The sequence below is a fragment of the Cottoperca gobio genome, chromosome 22 (genome assembly GCF_900634415.1).
Source record: "Cottoperca gobio chromosome 22, fCotGob3.1, whole genome shotgun sequence".
Lineage (NCBI taxonomy): Eukaryota > Metazoa > Chordata > Actinopteri > Perciformes > Bovichtidae > Cottoperca > Cottoperca gobio.
The window spans coordinates 15,201,405-15,218,882 of record NC_041376.1 but is presented as its reverse complement, the minus strand read 5'-3'; the positions used below and the strand labels follow the sequence as shown (position 1 = coordinate 15,218,882).

At 41.5% G+C, this 17,478-nt stretch overlaps 1 protein-coding gene across 1 annotated transcript in view; it reads right to left on the bottom strand.

The window, feature by feature from the left end:
* The window catches only part of pxdn (peroxidasin), a 49,686-nt gene that overhangs the window by 4,884 nt on the left and 27,324 nt on the right, over window positions 1–17,478 (bottom strand). Inside the window, exons 12-21 of the mRNA XM_029461204.1 lie at window positions 16,935–17,210; window positions 14,579–14,691; window positions 13,376–13,532; window positions 11,745–11,853; window positions 9,704–9,861; window positions 5,125–6,131; window positions 4,440–4,936; window positions 4,059–4,193; window positions 3,039–3,247; window positions 71–182 (exon numbers count right to left, since the gene is read on the bottom strand). Coding sequence (XP_029317064.1) covers window positions 71–182; window positions 3,039–3,247; window positions 4,059–4,193; window positions 4,440–4,936; window positions 5,125–6,131; window positions 9,704–9,861; window positions 11,745–11,853; window positions 13,376–13,532; window positions 14,579–14,691; window positions 16,935–17,210 — 2,773 coding nt within the window. The remainder of the gene's footprint in view (window positions 1–70; window positions 183–3,038; window positions 3,248–4,058; window positions 4,194–4,439; window positions 4,937–5,124; window positions 6,132–9,703; window positions 9,862–11,744; window positions 11,854–13,375; window positions 13,533–14,578; window positions 14,692–16,934; window positions 17,211–17,478) is intronic.

Below are 17,478 nucleotides of genomic sequence, written 5' to 3'. Positions count from 1 at the left end.
CACAATACAGTTTGCTAAACACTTAAGTCCTACATGAATTCCTGATGCTTGTCACTCTCTGTTACTTCACCTGTTCTCCTGGATGCTGTTAGCAGCTCCATCCTCTTTGTAGCTGTGCTCAGCTGATCTGCGTCCTCTGAAGTGGTACGACAGGGCGTTGAACTGACCCTTGGTTCTGCAGTCTGTTGGTGTCAAACACAATACAACACGCAGTGGTTCACTAACCGAGGCAAAAACAATCACTGACAATAGCGAGAAAAGGAATTTTGTATTGTTGGGCCATTTGGCTTTTCAGGATCGAGATATATTTTCATATTCAACACCATAAAAAAGCAGCAATTAAGAACTTAATGACCAAAGGAGTAAACTAAATGGCTTATGCAATATGGTTAATCTTTTCCTTTTACGCACAACAGAAATACAGCCACCGGCATACTTACACAAAACAGGAAACCATGACTGCTGATGCCACTTTCTTTCTGCTTCAAAGTGCTGATCTAAGACTCTTAGGATTATTGTATTACCCTAACCCACTGTTAGCTGCCATTACTGTACCCAGATCAAAGGGAATAAGAGACACACACACAAACACAAGACCCTGCTCATGCCCCAGTACACACCTGGGGCATGCTGAGCATCAGCGAAGAGCAACAAGAGACAGTCCATAAAAAATCGGAGGAAGGACAGATGAATGGGATCAGGCCCTGTAGTTAGGAGGGCTTCACCTTTATCTGTCAAAGTTTAGAGGCGGCTGCTCAGCCTCACAGTGCCTTTGATTTACCAGACAAGAGTCTGTAAAAGACAAAGACTATCTAAACACAACAAGACTTCCTATCTCATGCTGATAGACACGCATGAGCACACAGATGCACGCTCATACCCTGCTGCTCACACACACACACACACACACACACACACACACACACACACACACACACACACACACACACACACACACACACACACACACACTTAAGTTCTCAGCAGTATCCTCTCTCTAATGGAGCCAAACACAACTGTGAATCTTACTGACAGACAGAAACAAGTGCGTTAACTTCCTCCCTCTTCTTTCTGGCAGGATATTCTCTGTTTATTAGCTTAGCTCTTCCCTTGTACATTTTGTCAAGTGAGGCTGAACGCCGGGGTCAGAATCTAGGATGAAAGGAGAATAATTAAGAGGCACCATGTGTTGCTTATTAAAATGTTTTTTTTCTTCTCCAAAGACAATGAATTGATGAAACGGCCTAATTTCAGTAAGTGGTTTAGTCTTTTGGATGTTGACACTTAAAACTAGAGTTACAGCACAGCTAACTTCATGGTAGTTAATGTTGTATATTACAGAGTGAATTAAAACCCTTTCCTCAAACTTCTACACCAAACAAGAATTCATGGAGCACTATTCTGACTTGATTCATACAGCCTCCAGATGTACACACTATGAAATCATTCACGCAGATCAAATCCACACGTCTGCAAAAAGTATATATATTGAGTCTAGTAACATCAGTGGCCCAAATATATGAAATCATAGCTGTTTGTGGGCGGACTCTGGAGTGCATACACAGCCATTCACTCTTTTCCAATCAAAACTTCTTGCATCGTGATTAGATGGAAAAAGGTAGAGTAGGGAGGCTGGGGCTGTATGTTTTACAGCAGGCAGTAAATGGTCAGATAATGACACTGTAGAAACATTGTATTTTCCATTAACCAACCAGAAAATACTGGAGTAGTTTGTAAAACATGAAAAACTTACTTAGATCTTGAGTTTAAGACTCAATCTTGGCCCTTTATAAAAGCTCAGGAGAAAAGGAATGACTCATTCTCTAATACTTCAAGCTCATTCAACAAGGTTCATCATTATGATGGCTCAATGTTAATGAAATAAATAAATGACACAAAGAAAACAATCAGTATAAACCCTAATGCTGGTTTATTATAACAGTAGGGGGTGCCTCTTTGGTCATCTCCTTTTCACTTTGTCAGCTGCACACACGGGTAGAATGTTTAGACATCCAGGACAGGAAATACAATCTCTTCCCCGTACAATTACTGCGAGCAGTGTGTGAAAAGTACAACATTGGTTATGTCATGAAAGTTCAGAAAGAGGAGGTCTGCTGTTCCACTGAAGTGGTGATTCAGCAGAGTAGCAATGTCATGACATCTCCGAGTTTCACACACAGTCAAGCAGCATTCACACTAGTGACTCACGGTAAATGGCGGTCATAGAATAACCGTGTTCCTTTCAAAGGGTTTTTCTAAATTGCAGCATAGAACAGTTTATTATTGTGAGCAAGGCTGCTTTGAAGAAGTTGTTATCAAAAGGGAAACAGGGGATGAGGATATTTTATGGCTTTCATTTGACAAAGCAGCCCAGATTCTGGACCAGAGACTGAAATGTCGAGGCAACTTCCTGTGCTGTTAAACGTTGTTCTTTCATCATGAAAAAACACACAAGCTTTTAAACATTACTGCAGATAAATCACATTAACACTGGACATGGAAAACCATGCCTGCAGATCTTTTATATAGCGCCACAATAGGATACCAGAAATGTTGTAGTCAATAACAATATCAGTGAAATTTCACAATTCTCGGTAAAAAACAAAACAATAAATCCCATGTGCTTCAACTCCTTTGTTAACTTTTGCATACTGGTTTTCATTCGGTAGTTAAACAGGTCACAATTCCCTCTCTGATATCTATTTTATATTACTTGCTACCTAAATATTGGCTATCATGACATCCCTATCCTCAATTGATAATTGCAGCAAATTTTGCTTAAAATGTTACTGCCATGAAATCATTTTTGAAAGAGAAACTTTATTTAAAAAATCCTGAATTTACACTTTGTTATGTACGCCGTTACATTCTAATGCAATACTACAAGTTGTAGTTAGTGTTTTAGACTGCTTCATATCGAGAGGTGTTGATAATAAGCTGTTCTATGCAAATGAATTTTTAATAAAAATATTGAAATTTAAGAATGACATTAGGCATGATGAAAGCAACATAATAACTCATTCTGAAATTGCTCTCACCTTCACAACAGTCCTGCCACATGCGCAGGTCAATCTGAGGGACGTCGTCACAGCTGCCGTAGCCGTGGGGCAGCTGCGACACCCTGAAGACGTCCTGTTGGATGCGCGTGATGTTGTCCCCATTGTCACAAAGCACCCGTGTCAGAGAGGCCTGCTTCAATTGTGTCAGCTGAGCAGGAGAGAACACGCTCGGGTTTTCATACCAGAACCTGAAAAGGTTCAACAGAAGAAACTGTACTGTACTGTAATGCAAAAGAAAGGGTACTCACACTTTCAGATGATGGAGAAACCTTGTGAAGATGCTGTAAGCTTTTATTTTACATTCCTAAAATATATATTGTCAGAGGTTTAATACTAGTGGTGTTCATCACAAGTCTCATCACAATACGATATCATCTGGATTCTTTGGACAACGATACGATATCATTAAGTCTGCCACATCTTTAAATGATTTATTCAGGGGCCTGCGATCGATATGAGACGATACCATAAGCCCATTTATCAGTTACATTTACAAAAAGCAACTTAAATGGGATTTGACAACTTTATTATTTGGTCTTCCAGACATCTAAATGAAAAACAAAAATTGGAGTCTGGTTCTGGTCAAAGCTAGTGAGCCGGACTGTCACTAAGATAATAATAGTTTGTCCATTTTAAAGGTCAGCCCACCTTAAATGAGCCTGGGCCGTTGTTGTTGCTAACTTCAGAGCTAACCACCTTCACTTTAATCAGCAGGTGGCAAGCAAGACACAGGAAACTGGTTTGGGTCTTGAGGAATTGTAGCTTTCATTCACTGACAAACTGTACTGTTACTGCTAATCACGAGTCACCGTAACACACGCTCTCTCTCACTCTCTCTATCGCCTGCACACTCTGAACCGTTACGGTTACGTTTCTTGTGAAGCATAAATGGACGAGGCTACAGCTGCAGTTCGTTTACGATCGTGTGTTGTAGAATGACAATAAATTATCCTTGAATTCTTGAATGGGGAGGTGAGATGTGCTGTGACCTTACTGTACCTGTCTCCGTCCCGCAGGCGTTTAAACTGAGTTGTCAGCAGACACATGAGGGTGGGCCCCAGTCTACTGCCAGGGACCAGATCTTCAGCCATCAGTGCAGGGAACAGATCGATGTTCATAGGAGTGCCATACAGCCTGCCACACAGGGAAAACAGTCAGGGAGACAACACTATGTCAATATATTACAATTCAAAAATCATTCAAACCACAATTTGTCTCAAAATGAAGACAATATCCTTATGAAGACTATGCTTTCATTTAACAGTTCACAGGCATGACTATAGCCCACAGATAACCTGGTTTACTTTGTTATATATTGGTCTCACGCAAAGTTATGGAAAATTCTAGTATGAATATTTTAAAAAAGCCCTGTATATTTACCTCTGCAGTTTCTCTCTGACATTAGGATTTTTAATTTCATTCCTCAAGTCATCAAACGCATGAGCCGTGGACAGGTTACAGAAGGTCCTGTAATCATTGTACGGTGGTATACCATGATCCCTTCCTCTCTGTATATTCATGGCAGCCAGGTCTAGAGCCACAGCGTGGACCATGGAGAACAACCTCTCAGTCAGCTCCGTATTCACCAGCTGTGTTGAAACCCGCATTTTACCAGCGACGCCAAAAAGCCCGCGAATGAGTGGGTCGATTCCGCCCTCATTCACGATGCGGAATGGGGAGAAGAAGGCCCGGTGCAGGGAGATGTGTCCCTGGGGGATAGGCTGGAAGTCCTCGTCTAACCTGTAGAGTATTGGGTTGATGAGGGTGTGCCCAAAGCGGAAAGCAGCAGTGGCGAAAGCACTGAGGATGCCGGTGTTAATATTGGGGTTATAACCAGTGTATGTCCCCATCAACTTCATGCCTGCCTCACCCAGGATCTAGGAGATGGAAGAGGGAATGTAACAGCCTGATCATATCTCTTCATCATTGCTCCTACAGTATCACTATTAATGAATAACTTTTGTTTTGGTTTAAAACATGGAAATCATTTAGAAAGCCAAATGTTTAAAAAAAGAGAAGTAGCAACATAACAGAGAAACATTGGACTTAAGATGACAGCTGTTACCTTTGGCAACCAGTGACTGTAGGTGATGTGCTGCATCTGGGCCCCCACTATCTTCCTGGCCTCGTGGTAGATGGTGTCTCCGTCCCAGTGGGGGTTCAGTCTAAGTAGCTCTGTCGCTATGCGGTTGTGTTCCCTGAACCACACCGTGTGCATGGCGGTCAGACCAAGCTGCTCATTGGCACGGTGATCTCCAGCTAAGAAACATGGAATTGGACTCTCATTTTCGTCCCTCATACACTCAGTGGGTGGTCCAGTAGCAAATGGCAGAAGAGGCTTTCCTGTTCGTTGGATGATACCTTGCCGGAGCAGACCCCTTTGACTGGCCAAATCGCGTATTTCGTCAGATTCGTGGCGTGAGCTGCCGTAGACATTTGAAGCATCGATGTAAGAGGTCAACTGGTTGATTTGCTCTCTTGGATATACGCTGTTCATGAGAAGAGAAGTCATTCCGCTTCCGCACACAGGGCTGGATCGGACAAAGAACATGCAGCGGGCGCCACTTCGCAACTGCCGTGGGTCATTGGGTGGGAACTGAATTGGGAAGCACGGCGGGTCGTTGGTGCAGACCTGAGTGCACAGCTGGCCATCAGAGAACCGGGACTGGCTGAGGGCCGCCACTGTCGAATCCAAATCGTGGTCTAGGAACTGACCCCACTGCATCAGCATGTGAGTGTAGCGCTCATCAGGAGTGATGGTCTCTGTTCCAATCATGCTGGTTGAAACCAGCCTCGGCAGAGGTAGCCTGTGTCCATTATGCAGCTGCTCAGTAGCACCTCTCGGCAGGTTGAATCCATTATCATAGACTGACTTCAGCAGTCGTTCGAAGGCAGTGAGTGAGGCGCCCCACATAGGGTGCTGCAGGTTGTTGCAGGTCCCGTCGTGGCTGCGGTACTTTTGGTGGAAGCAAATGTCAGAGCAGTTGTTAAAGCGACGGTGGGCTGTGCAGCCGGACAGGTTGGCAATCACCTCCAGAAAGTGAGGGGACACCAGGTCATTGTAGCGAAATGCTGTGGGAAAGCAACATACATTTAACACATGAAGAGGCTGGATAAGTATTAAAAACCTTCAGATTTGTACTATTAGATTCATAGAAGATTTGCAAATATTTGCTGTTAAGTACAACGTCATCCAGCCTAACCCTAACAGCCATCAGTTAGGATAGACAGTAACCTAGTGTCTGTTAATATGATCTACATACATGTATACAATATTTTTTATAGTAGACAGGGAGTAGAAAGAACCTCCTGTCCCGAGGGCACAAGTTTCTGTATTTCCCTAACCTGCCTTGACTTGCTTTGATATGCGAGAGCTCCTCTGTGAAAGCTCCAATGTGCAGCATTTCAATGTGTATGTGTGTAGGTCTGTGATGTGTTAGCAATGTGGTGTTATGATTATGCATGAGAACAAGTGTTAAGTGTGAGCGGCCAACCTCAATGAGGGTTAGGTGAGACTTCCTGTCTAAATGGCAAAGTTTGTTTCCAGCTTCAAACCCACCTCTCACTTTACACACTTTTTTGGTGTGTCGTGTGTGTTTCTGCTAATGTGTGTGTGAATACAGAGAATGGGGAAAATGTGGTGTTGCCATCTCAGATAAAATAGAGATATAATAAAAACAGCACGTTTGTTTCTGCTGACGGGCAGAAAACTCTCTGTTAGCTTGGTTTGGGGCCAGTGCAACAATGAACACTTGGTTGTTGGCATAAGTAAAGAAAACACTGTCTCTCTCTCTCTTTGTTCATATTTCGCAGAGCTCTATTTCTCTTTCCCTACCTCTCTTATTCCTCCACCTTGCAACTCTTCTTTTACATACTACTAGTTCTCTTTTTTCTTTATAAATCTGTTCTTTTTCTTGGATTCAGGCAAAATGTGAGACACCATAACCCAAAACACAGACTCTGCACACAACCAGACAATTTTACGTTTGTGCCATTACCTTTAACCCTTCATCACTATAAGTGCTTTCATGCACCATAAAGCCTTTTTTCATGTGTGAATGCAAACAAAGAATCCAAATCAACCCATGCACTCCCAATTTCCCCACATGCATGCATAATCGAGACAATCTGTGCACACCAAGACACACCATCTCAAAATGTGTCCTGTGCTCGGCAGTGATTGTAGGTTAAGTGTTGTTGGGTGTGACATACTGTAGGGCTAATACAACTGTTTATGGGATCCTCGTCAACTGCTCCATGATTGTCTCTACGCCTCCAGTCACGCTTAAGAGAAAATGGCATACAGATGGAGGGCCTATCAACAGCCAAGTGTTACTCACAATAACATGGTAATTCATAGAGTGGTTGAGAATTGAATGACTTGTTGCATGAGACTTTGCTTGGGAGCTTCTTACTGAATCCACAGTGAGTAGAAGGTTGTATATTCCATAAAAAATTACATTTGCAGCCATTAGCTACATCTGCTTAACTGTGTCAAGTTTGTTTTTCAAAAGTTATTAAGCTTCTTTACCTGTGTATATATAAAAACGTTTCATCAATGAAGTCATTTTGAAGTGATTTCTTTGTTACAACCACATGGCAGGACACAACTTTGTATTTTTCATGTACAGTGTTGTGGAAAAATGACTCTTCCTATGTATTGATTACTTCATGCATGTCTTAAAGTCTGAAAATTAATACGTTGTTTTTTGCAGTGGAGCTCCTCACTGGTGACTGAGAGTGATGTTGTCTGAATAGCTAATAAAAAGCATATTAAAGACAGCGAAAGCCACATTAACAACCATAATTTGATACCTCTGTCATAAATAACAGGCTGCTGAGCTATTTACCGTATGTGCAGAGCTTGTATAGGCTAGCAACAGACTGAATGAACGACTGAACTGACGACAATCTGAATCCGCACTGAACTCTGGGCCATATGAACGATGATGCGTAAACTTACTGATATACATACAGAAGTGCATTTGAACAGTAATATAACCGCTTAGTTTAGGACAAAAAGTGAAAAGTGCTACACACAATCTTTCACAAGCCATCGACGGTTTGGCTAGTCTGAATCACAGTGAAATTCATGTTTATTATTTAGTCTGGTTTGATTGCACAGAGCACAAATGAAAGCGGACCAAAAAAAGAAACTTCTGTATTGGTAAAAAAAACCCCACAGAAATCAACAAATGCTGAGAAAACAATAACCGAGCAATATGAAGCAGAACGCGCCACAGATATGTTTGGTGATACTGGCAGTAATCCTGCTTTGGTGTTCATAACTAACACATTGGGAAAGTTTTCAGAATGAACAATGTCTGCGGGAGTCCAAGCCAGTACTCTCCCACTCGTGTTAACTGGTAACAAATGTCCCCGCAGGCAGCCCATAATCCCCAGCGTTTTGGTTTACTTCATGCAATTGGTTTGGATTATGTTCTCACTGCAATCGAATACCACTATGGTTGGTTTGGAGAACACATAGAGTACGATTACTGCATTCACAATGGCCCAAAGGAACCGCACCAGAGTTAGATTAAAATAGACTAAATGTTGGCTTTAGAAGGCGCGATATGAATCTTTGAACTGAACTGTATGAAGTGATTGGAATCAGTTATTATCTATTAGTTATTTCCACCTCTATTGTCAGGAACAACTTGAATCCACAGAAAACAAGACGAAAGACTTTGTCTTGATGATGTCAGACTCTTTCAAATTCAAACACCTATGAATCATTTCCCCCAAACATTAAATTGTTTCCATGCTATGAATCGACAGCAATGGTGTGCCAAAGGCTCCACCCTGCGACACCAGGAAACCAGAGAGCAGACTCCCATGGGCCCTACAAGGTGGTTCACACCCAAACAGAATGCAGCAGTACTGGGCTTTCACTCTCATTCGTAGTGAAGCAATATCAATATCACTTCAAGGTGAAGCAGCACGACAAACACATTGTGATATCTATTACTTAAACCTTTTTGCCCCATTCCCCTGAAGTGTATTGCAATGATGGTTGATTTTCTCATACTAAGAGTTCAAAGTATTTGATGCAATAAAGGAAGCGGGTTAAACAAACAGCTTTTGACTTTTAGAAGGTTGTGCAACACAACAGCTCATTGTTTGTGGTTGCAAATTTTTGGTTTGTGTATAAAAATAATCCCATTAGTGCCAGTCACTAAGTCCAAGTGTGTTTCTAATGATCATGAGAAAGAAGTTTGACAACTTCTAAACATTTTGTGAATAAAGACTTCAAAGTTTCTGCTTAGAGCCATCAAGTTACACAATACGTCAAGTAAAATAAGCACATAATGATGGATTTGGGTTTATTGTGAAATGATTGACTATACTATTTGTTGAAACGTTCACTGTGGGATTTCAGCTGGCGACCTTTGTTGCATGTCATACCCATCTTGCTCTCCGTGTTTCCTGTCTCTCTACGCTGTCATTTACTGTTTCTTTGTGAATCTTAACTATTGGCTAAAATTCATGAGTCCTTTATGTGTCATTATGTGTAACGCTTACACAGCAAATCTGATGTTGAAATTAAAAAACAATATAATAGTTACAGCTATACAGTAACAAAAGGTACGACAGCATGGCCCCTCTTAGTAGCAGCACAGATATTTGGTTATTATACTCACCGGTGCCGTTGGTGTCGACCATGAGACCCTGGTTGACGTGGTTCTGGATGAGCAGAAGAGTCTGCTCGAAGATTTCCCCGGCACGCGCCTGCTCCACTGTGTAGGGGTCACGTGGATACCGGAAAAGAGCTAGCAACTCTCCTGGGGTACGAGGCTCACTGGAGGGATGAGGGACAGAGAGATGGTGTAAGGGAGCAGGGAGAGAACAGAGAAGTAAAGAAGGAGCAAAGACAATGAATATGATGTCATGTTTCGAGGAAAGATCAATTTCAAATTTCATGTTCAAATGACATTCTTCTGGCTCCTTTTCATTGATGGCAGGAAAAGCAGAAAGAGGTTTCTCTGTCAATCCGGAAAATGTCTGTTGGAGCAGGTCGGAGAGTTCAAACCAGAGGAAGCCCAAAACAGGCACAAACATCTTATTCATTTCACTCATGACTTGGATCTTCTCTGTGATCACTGAGTTTGTGTGCATGACTGTGTGTTGTTCCGTACTGAAGTCTAATGGACTGCTTTGCTCAACCTGCTCTTACAAACATGCATTCACCTTGCAAATCTTTAAAATGCGAGCCAGATCCACAGGTGTTGTTCCAGGCCAAAATAAAAATAATAATGAACATTTCTCATTTAGCTTATGACATAATGCACACTCCAAATGCATATATTCTATGATATATACAACATAAATCACATCCCTGATCAATTATTTCTGTGTTTAACAGTTTTTTCTTCCCCCTATAGTTTACACACTAACATTGGTGTGCAGCTGACTGATCAAATGTGCATTTACACTTTTGTTTTCAAGTGGGAAAATGGCTGCTTTAATTGCATTAGTTTTAATAATTTGAAAAAGCTGGTGACACAGATGCAATTAGTTTCTATAATGAACAGCTGTTGCCATCAACAAACAACATTCAAGGTCTAACTGTCTGACAGTTAGCAGCAACACAGCCAATATGCTTTATGATCGGAGTAACAAGTGCTACTAGCTTCACACCAGATGCACTCTTATTCTCGAATGTCATTCTGTTTTTTTGTTATTTCCAGACCATGTTAAAAGAGTCTGGTGCCAAAGAAGAGGCTGCCTGTTAATCTGTGATAGTCATTAAACAGAGCTGGAAATCCCCTCATCTGTGTGTTCATGTGTGCCTTTCTCTTCTTTATGTGTCTATGTGTGTCTGCACTGTATTTGTGCATGCATGTGTGGGCAGAGTGCGTGTGTGTGCATGCCAAGAAAAACACAGCTGCTAACCACATCATGCAGCAGGATGGAAACACTTATGAGCCATATTGAAAGCACCTACATCTCAGTGACAGAGTGCAATGAAAACTGCACTGGATAAACAAAGACTTCATCATTTCCTTTATCATCCGAAAATGATTACGTTGATGCACTGATGAAAAAGAGATTGATGAAGATATAATGAAGAGCTGTTAACAAATATTGACTGCAGCTGTCAGAATAACTGTCTGAATAAATGACTGTCCCGAAGGCACCACTTTTAATTGGAGTATTCTGATCTGCTACTTTAAAACTGCAAACCTTGTGCACTGAAAAAGGACAGAGCTGCAATATATTAGCAGCCCTTCTGAATGGTCACACTCTGTTCCTGAAGGCTCTGACTCAGACCTAGAATCATGTGCCAAGATGATGTGAGACAAGCCATTTCTGTATTCTAACTTAGGCCCTATGAGCATGTAGCTCTGGACTGAGTCTGTACTGGGCAAAATAATTCAATGTCCAAATGTAAAAGGACTAATGACATAATATTGTTGCAGATTGGTGCTCTCATCTCTTAGTTATAATCTATATCAAAGATGCATTTTATTTGACAATAATTACATTTCTAAAGTGCAATACAGCATAAAGAAATATTAAATGCACTTATGCTCGCTCACACACCATACAAACACATGCTTATTCCTCACCGGCAACACGTAATGAACAGCATGGCTTTCTGATTCTATCACTTGAGAGACTTGAGTGCAAAGACCTAAGAGTCTGTTTGTGTGTTTGTTGTGTGAGTTTCTCATAACTTACCCATCAAAGAGACGTCTCCTTGTTGACTCAATAGCACTGTCCACATTACGGATGGCTTGCTCTATTGATGTGCTCACAAAGGTGTCCCCCTCTCTGCTGATCGCAGGAACTGTCGCACAGAGAGAGACAGGCTGATTAGAATCTAATATGTTTGGACCTGCAACTTTATTGGGTCATCATCAAGGATGCCTGCCACCCCAACAACAGACTGTTCACCCTCCTCCTGTCCGGCAGGCGTTACAGAAGCCTCCACTCTCGCACCACAAGACTCAGGAAGAGCTTCCTCCCTGAGGCAGTGACTCTGCTGAACGCTTCTCCATCACTTCATTAGCATCATTGCACTCCTGCACTGTTATCGCACTTACGGACTTTTTATTTTCACTATTCTTATCTGCACTATTCTTATCTGCACATACTATACCTTATATACTGTTCAATGTTGTTACTGTACATATATGGTCATACCATTACTGTTTGCACATACAACCTGCATTTGCACTATGTCACATATTTATAGTAGTTTATAGCACCATTAAAAGCACTTTCTGTATTTAATATAGCACATTTTTGCACTGCTGGTTGGATAATAACTGCATTTAATTGGTTTGTACCTGTACTCTGCACAATGACAATAAAGTTGAATCTAATTTAATATATAAGGTTGCTCCACATAACTAACAGCATTTCTTTTCCACTTTCTCATTTTGTGTTTAAGTCAGTTTTCTTAAGTTGGAATAAACTGATTTACACAACCCAGTGCCACTACATGCTGTGCTCTAACATACATGAAGTTAACAGTGGAGCTGAGTGTAATTTGGATACATTTGGAAAAGTATGAAAATAAATAAATTAAATAAAACTAAATGTTCATAGTGCGATCCTAAAAACTTGAGGTGAGGAATTTAAACGGGAAAAACGGGAACCCCATTTGGGATTTAATATCCCAGTCTGTCTAGTATGAATGCATTTCAGTTACCGCTAACTCTCTAAATACGCTAATAGTTTCACTGTAACTCCGTGATCTGATCTCTGTGAATTGGACTGTTTATGCAATGAGGCTCATTTGCATAGAAAAGGGCCAAAATGTATGCATATTACCTCATCTAAATATGTGCAAATAGCACAGAAGCACCAGTGCTATGGCGTGCATTGCACCCCTTGCGGGTGCTTTGAGAATTACAATTTATTTTTGGCTTACCTAACCCTAACCCTAACCCTTATGTGCAAGTTTATTAACCACAAAAGCCTCACAATCTTTCTATGAATTCGCCTCGAGTGTGAGGTACAGTGCTGCAGAAAATTTGTGTCTTCTGCAGAAGAAATGTATGTTAATGCTATATATGTATGTGCAAAATAATTATAATTACTATACATCTAAACTTAACTCAGGATTTAGGCTAACACATTGTCAGATTGTTCGTTTCAATCTGACAGCAGATTTACATATTGCAAAACACCATAGTTCACCTAAGGTTTCATCACCCATGTGACCATATAGCATTTATAAGCAACAGGTTTACTCCTTACTCGCTAATATGGTGCACTAACTGACCCTGCCCTTCAATCAGAAAGTGAAAAAATGAACAGCTAAAGTGTCTGGTTATGTGCTGCTGGAATGAGTTGTGTTTTACCTGTCACACTAAGCACCATGCTGACAACCTGGTAGCCGATGGGATTGCGGGCGACACACTCATAGCGTCCAGCATCAGCAGTACCAACATCCTTCACTTCTAGATAACCCTCAGGGCTGATGTGGAACTTTCCACTCTCTGTCACCTGTACACCATCCTGGGAGAGGGAGAGTGGGAGGTGGGACAAAGGGTAGAGGTCATGACCCTGTGAGAGCTAGCATGTGGAGGTGTGTATCAAACTACAAGAAAGAGCCTCGTGGATGGGACCCGTTATCTCAGCCCACTGAGCTGGTTTGTTTACATCAGATGTTTTTAGACAGAATTTACAGCTTGAATAATTCAAACCTGTTAATCACTGAATTACTTTAATGTCATTATTAGCATTAACCGCACAATATGTAAAGTTCTGCCACTCGGGGTCTCTCAATCAAAATAATAATGAAAGACGTCGCGAAGTAGCTCAAGGTCATGGAAGTTTATTCCTCCACTGTTCATCATTCAAGACGTTTTTGACAGGAAGCCGGATTATACGCAAAGCTCTGCTCCTCTCGAAAACAAACGTTGATTAAAACTGGCAATAACACTGAATAAAGCAGCTTCATGTTAAAAATCTGTGTTTCTATGACAGCGTGTTGGACAACCAACAGAGCTTAAGAACTGCGAGCTGAGTTGCAACCGATGTTTGCTCAGCTTGTTTCTCTGATAACTTCAGATCCAGATGTCCAATGACTGAAATCATTCATCAGGTTAAAATATCTAGTTTAACTGTGTAAAAAGTGTATGATAAAAACAAGGCTTAAAACTGGATAAAAGGTCAATCTATGACAGCTTCTGCTAGACAACCACAACGCTGACGCATTCGCAAAGAGGATACGTCGCCATTACAGGCGACCACACAAAATTGACAATAAACTTATGTTAAGAGCGCCGTCTTAAAATTGGACACGTTTTGTAACAGTAATGTAAGTTAACAGTAATGTAAGTACACAACTCATCAAAACATATCACATATGTCTAGTGATTTTTAGACATTTTAATGCGGAAATGTTACATATTACACCTTTAATTCATATAATGACAAATGAAGTAATCTCACACTATTTCCTGGCCCCAGACTCTTTTTTTTGCATTGTTCTCTTTCAACCACTTAAGCACTTGTCTAACCCCCTGACTTCTGTGCCAACAGGACCTTTATCATCTAACCTTGTTCCAGGTGAGGACAGGTTGTGGCTGGCCCTGAGCACTGCAGGGAATCTGGACGTCCTGGCCAGACTCCGCCGTCAGGTCCCTTGGAGCATTTGTGAAAACAGGCGTTACTGAATGAGTTAAAACATACACACACATACACATGTATTAATGATTATGCACCAGTGATCAAAGTATTGTACATGTGAACTGCATTGTATGATTAATCACAGCAGACATAAAACCCTAAGACTCATATTTGCTTTTGACTGTCCTGCATAGGCCCATAGAACTGTATACACACACTCAGTATTTGTGTTACACTGCAGTTGCTGTTTTTCAGCAGAACATTAAACATCTTAAAGTCAGTGTACAGCTCAAAGGTAGATGAAGGCATACTTTATTTTTTAAAGCAAATAATGCATTACTTCATGTGGTAGCAAATAGTGCATTGAGCAATTGCTTATAGTGGAACAAATCTATTCTGCAATTCATAACCTTATTTTCAGTTTTCTTCCCCATTTAACATGTTGTATGAGCACTATCTATAATGATGAACTTTACCATACACACACACATTTACATTAAGTCTTTGTTTGAAATACAAGAAGTGAAAAGAGCTGTTTTCCATTTGGGTACAGAGATTGAGTAGGTCAGCAGTCACTTAACAACCCCCCCTCCAAACACACACACACACACACACACACACACACACACACACACACACACACACACACACACACACACACACACACACACACACACACACACACACACAGTCTAAGATTCATAGCAGCTGAGGTGTTGGGTGGGAGAGGTTTAGATGTTTGCCCCCCACACACCATGTTTAAATTCCTTCAAGGTTCCCATGTAGCAGCCAGCAGTCAGCCACCTGGCCATGGTGGGAAAATCCCACAAGTTTTAGAAACACAGTGTGGGTTGGGAGGCAGTTTCATAGCAGTCTGACACTAATTAACTGCTTTTAAATCGTAGTTGAACTTTCTAAAACACAGGGTTCACTGCAGTTTAAAGTACACGTCATCAAAGCTGCAGGCAATGTGTTACCAATATCACTCCATGTCACAGATAATCTGGGATGTGAACACAGCTAAATAAAAACAGTAAATATTATTCTTAATTTTAACATTTTCACCTTTATTGGATAGTTGAAGAGGCAGAACTGGCAGCATTATGGCTATGTGGCATGAGCTGTAACCATTTGGCCACCAAATTGCTCCAAAACATTGAATATTATTAAGAGGGATACTGAAACCTCTGTGGAATGGAGACAAACTGCACATCCACAGAAAAAATAATAATCACTTCCTGTAAATCCCTGCTTTCACTTTCTTCTAATGCTTTGTCTTTTCCTCTGCACAGTCCTCTTAGACTAAGGCAGCCATCATACACTGCCAGCATGGTTGTGGGCTTGTACACTTTAACAGTGTGGGGGACCATTATGCAACATGTACTTTGTGCCATGTTAACAGCCATTACTACATGGAAAAACATGGTGTCATCACAGGATTACAGACTCCCATGCTTTCCTGTGCTATGTCAAGCCTGTAATTTCAGCTACACACACACACACACACACACACACACACACACACACACACACACACACACACACACACACACACACACACAAAATACAACTATCTGCACACAAGAAAGAAGTAGTGAGACACACCAACTTATATATGCCTCCTTCAGAAGAAAGACACATGCAAACATATGCAGAATGAATTACAGTACAGTATAATACAATGTTGTACATTTACTGTACATTGTACATAAAGATGATACAGACACACCTATATATCTTTCAGTGTATACTTGCATTGTAAAAGGTTAATAGAAGATTTGCGTGTGAACATGACTAATTAGCTGTGAATAGAGAGTATGCACCCCTCATTTTACCACCTACCACTCCCCCCTCCTCCACTACACATGCAGCGTATGAAGAGGGCCTTCAGCAGCCACACTGACAGCCTGTGTAAGACAGAAATGTTGTGGCCACCTGTCTTATGGCGAATTCACACATTTGGGAGTGCCGAAGTGCAGCCTAGCCTGCAGCGATCTTCCATGCGATGTCTACGGAAACCGCTATTTTGATTCTGTAATGAAGTGCAGACAAACTAAACGTTGGGGATAGTTTAATTAAGGACAGATTGGCTGCTACCATGTTAACCACTGCAGTGGATCTTCACCAGCAGCTAAATGGCTCCATCTTCTCTCCCACTTAAGTTAACTAGTTAACTGCAGCCTAACCTAATGTAACTGTGACATCAAGTTGCTTCAAGTACACATGGTCATTATTATGTCCCATCATCTTCATTCATTTTGAAGCTTCCCCTACCTACACCCTTACCTCTTTGCTGGATGCTGAGCTGCACAGCTGTGCGTACAATCCCCACAGGGTTGACTGCCTGGCACTCATACTGGCCCTCATCATGGGCTGCCACTCGAGTAATGCGTAGAGTACCGGATGACAGGACCACGTGGCGGCGGTCTAAGGGTAATGGACTGCCCCCACGTGTCCAGGCAATCACCGGCTGGGGGTAACCACTAGCTTCACAGGGAAAGTCCACCGTGTGTCCCTCCAGGACTGATTGGTCCTGTGGTGTGACCGTGTACTGTGGGATCGCTGGGGGCAGAAGGCAAAAAAAGCTTGATTTCCAATAATTACAGCTAAAGATATCATACGTCCAGATGATAAGGCAGTTAGAGTAAGCATGCACAACTGGTAATGTATGCCATGTTAAGATTTATTTTGTCAATATCAAATCTCAAAATGATTGTGACACACTAATAGTCAAACATGTTAGGTATATTAGGGCTGACATCTGCAAGGTCTGGAACAGAAGGAGAAACCTCTGTCATTGAGCACTGTCCTCACAGTGAGGTGAGACTTG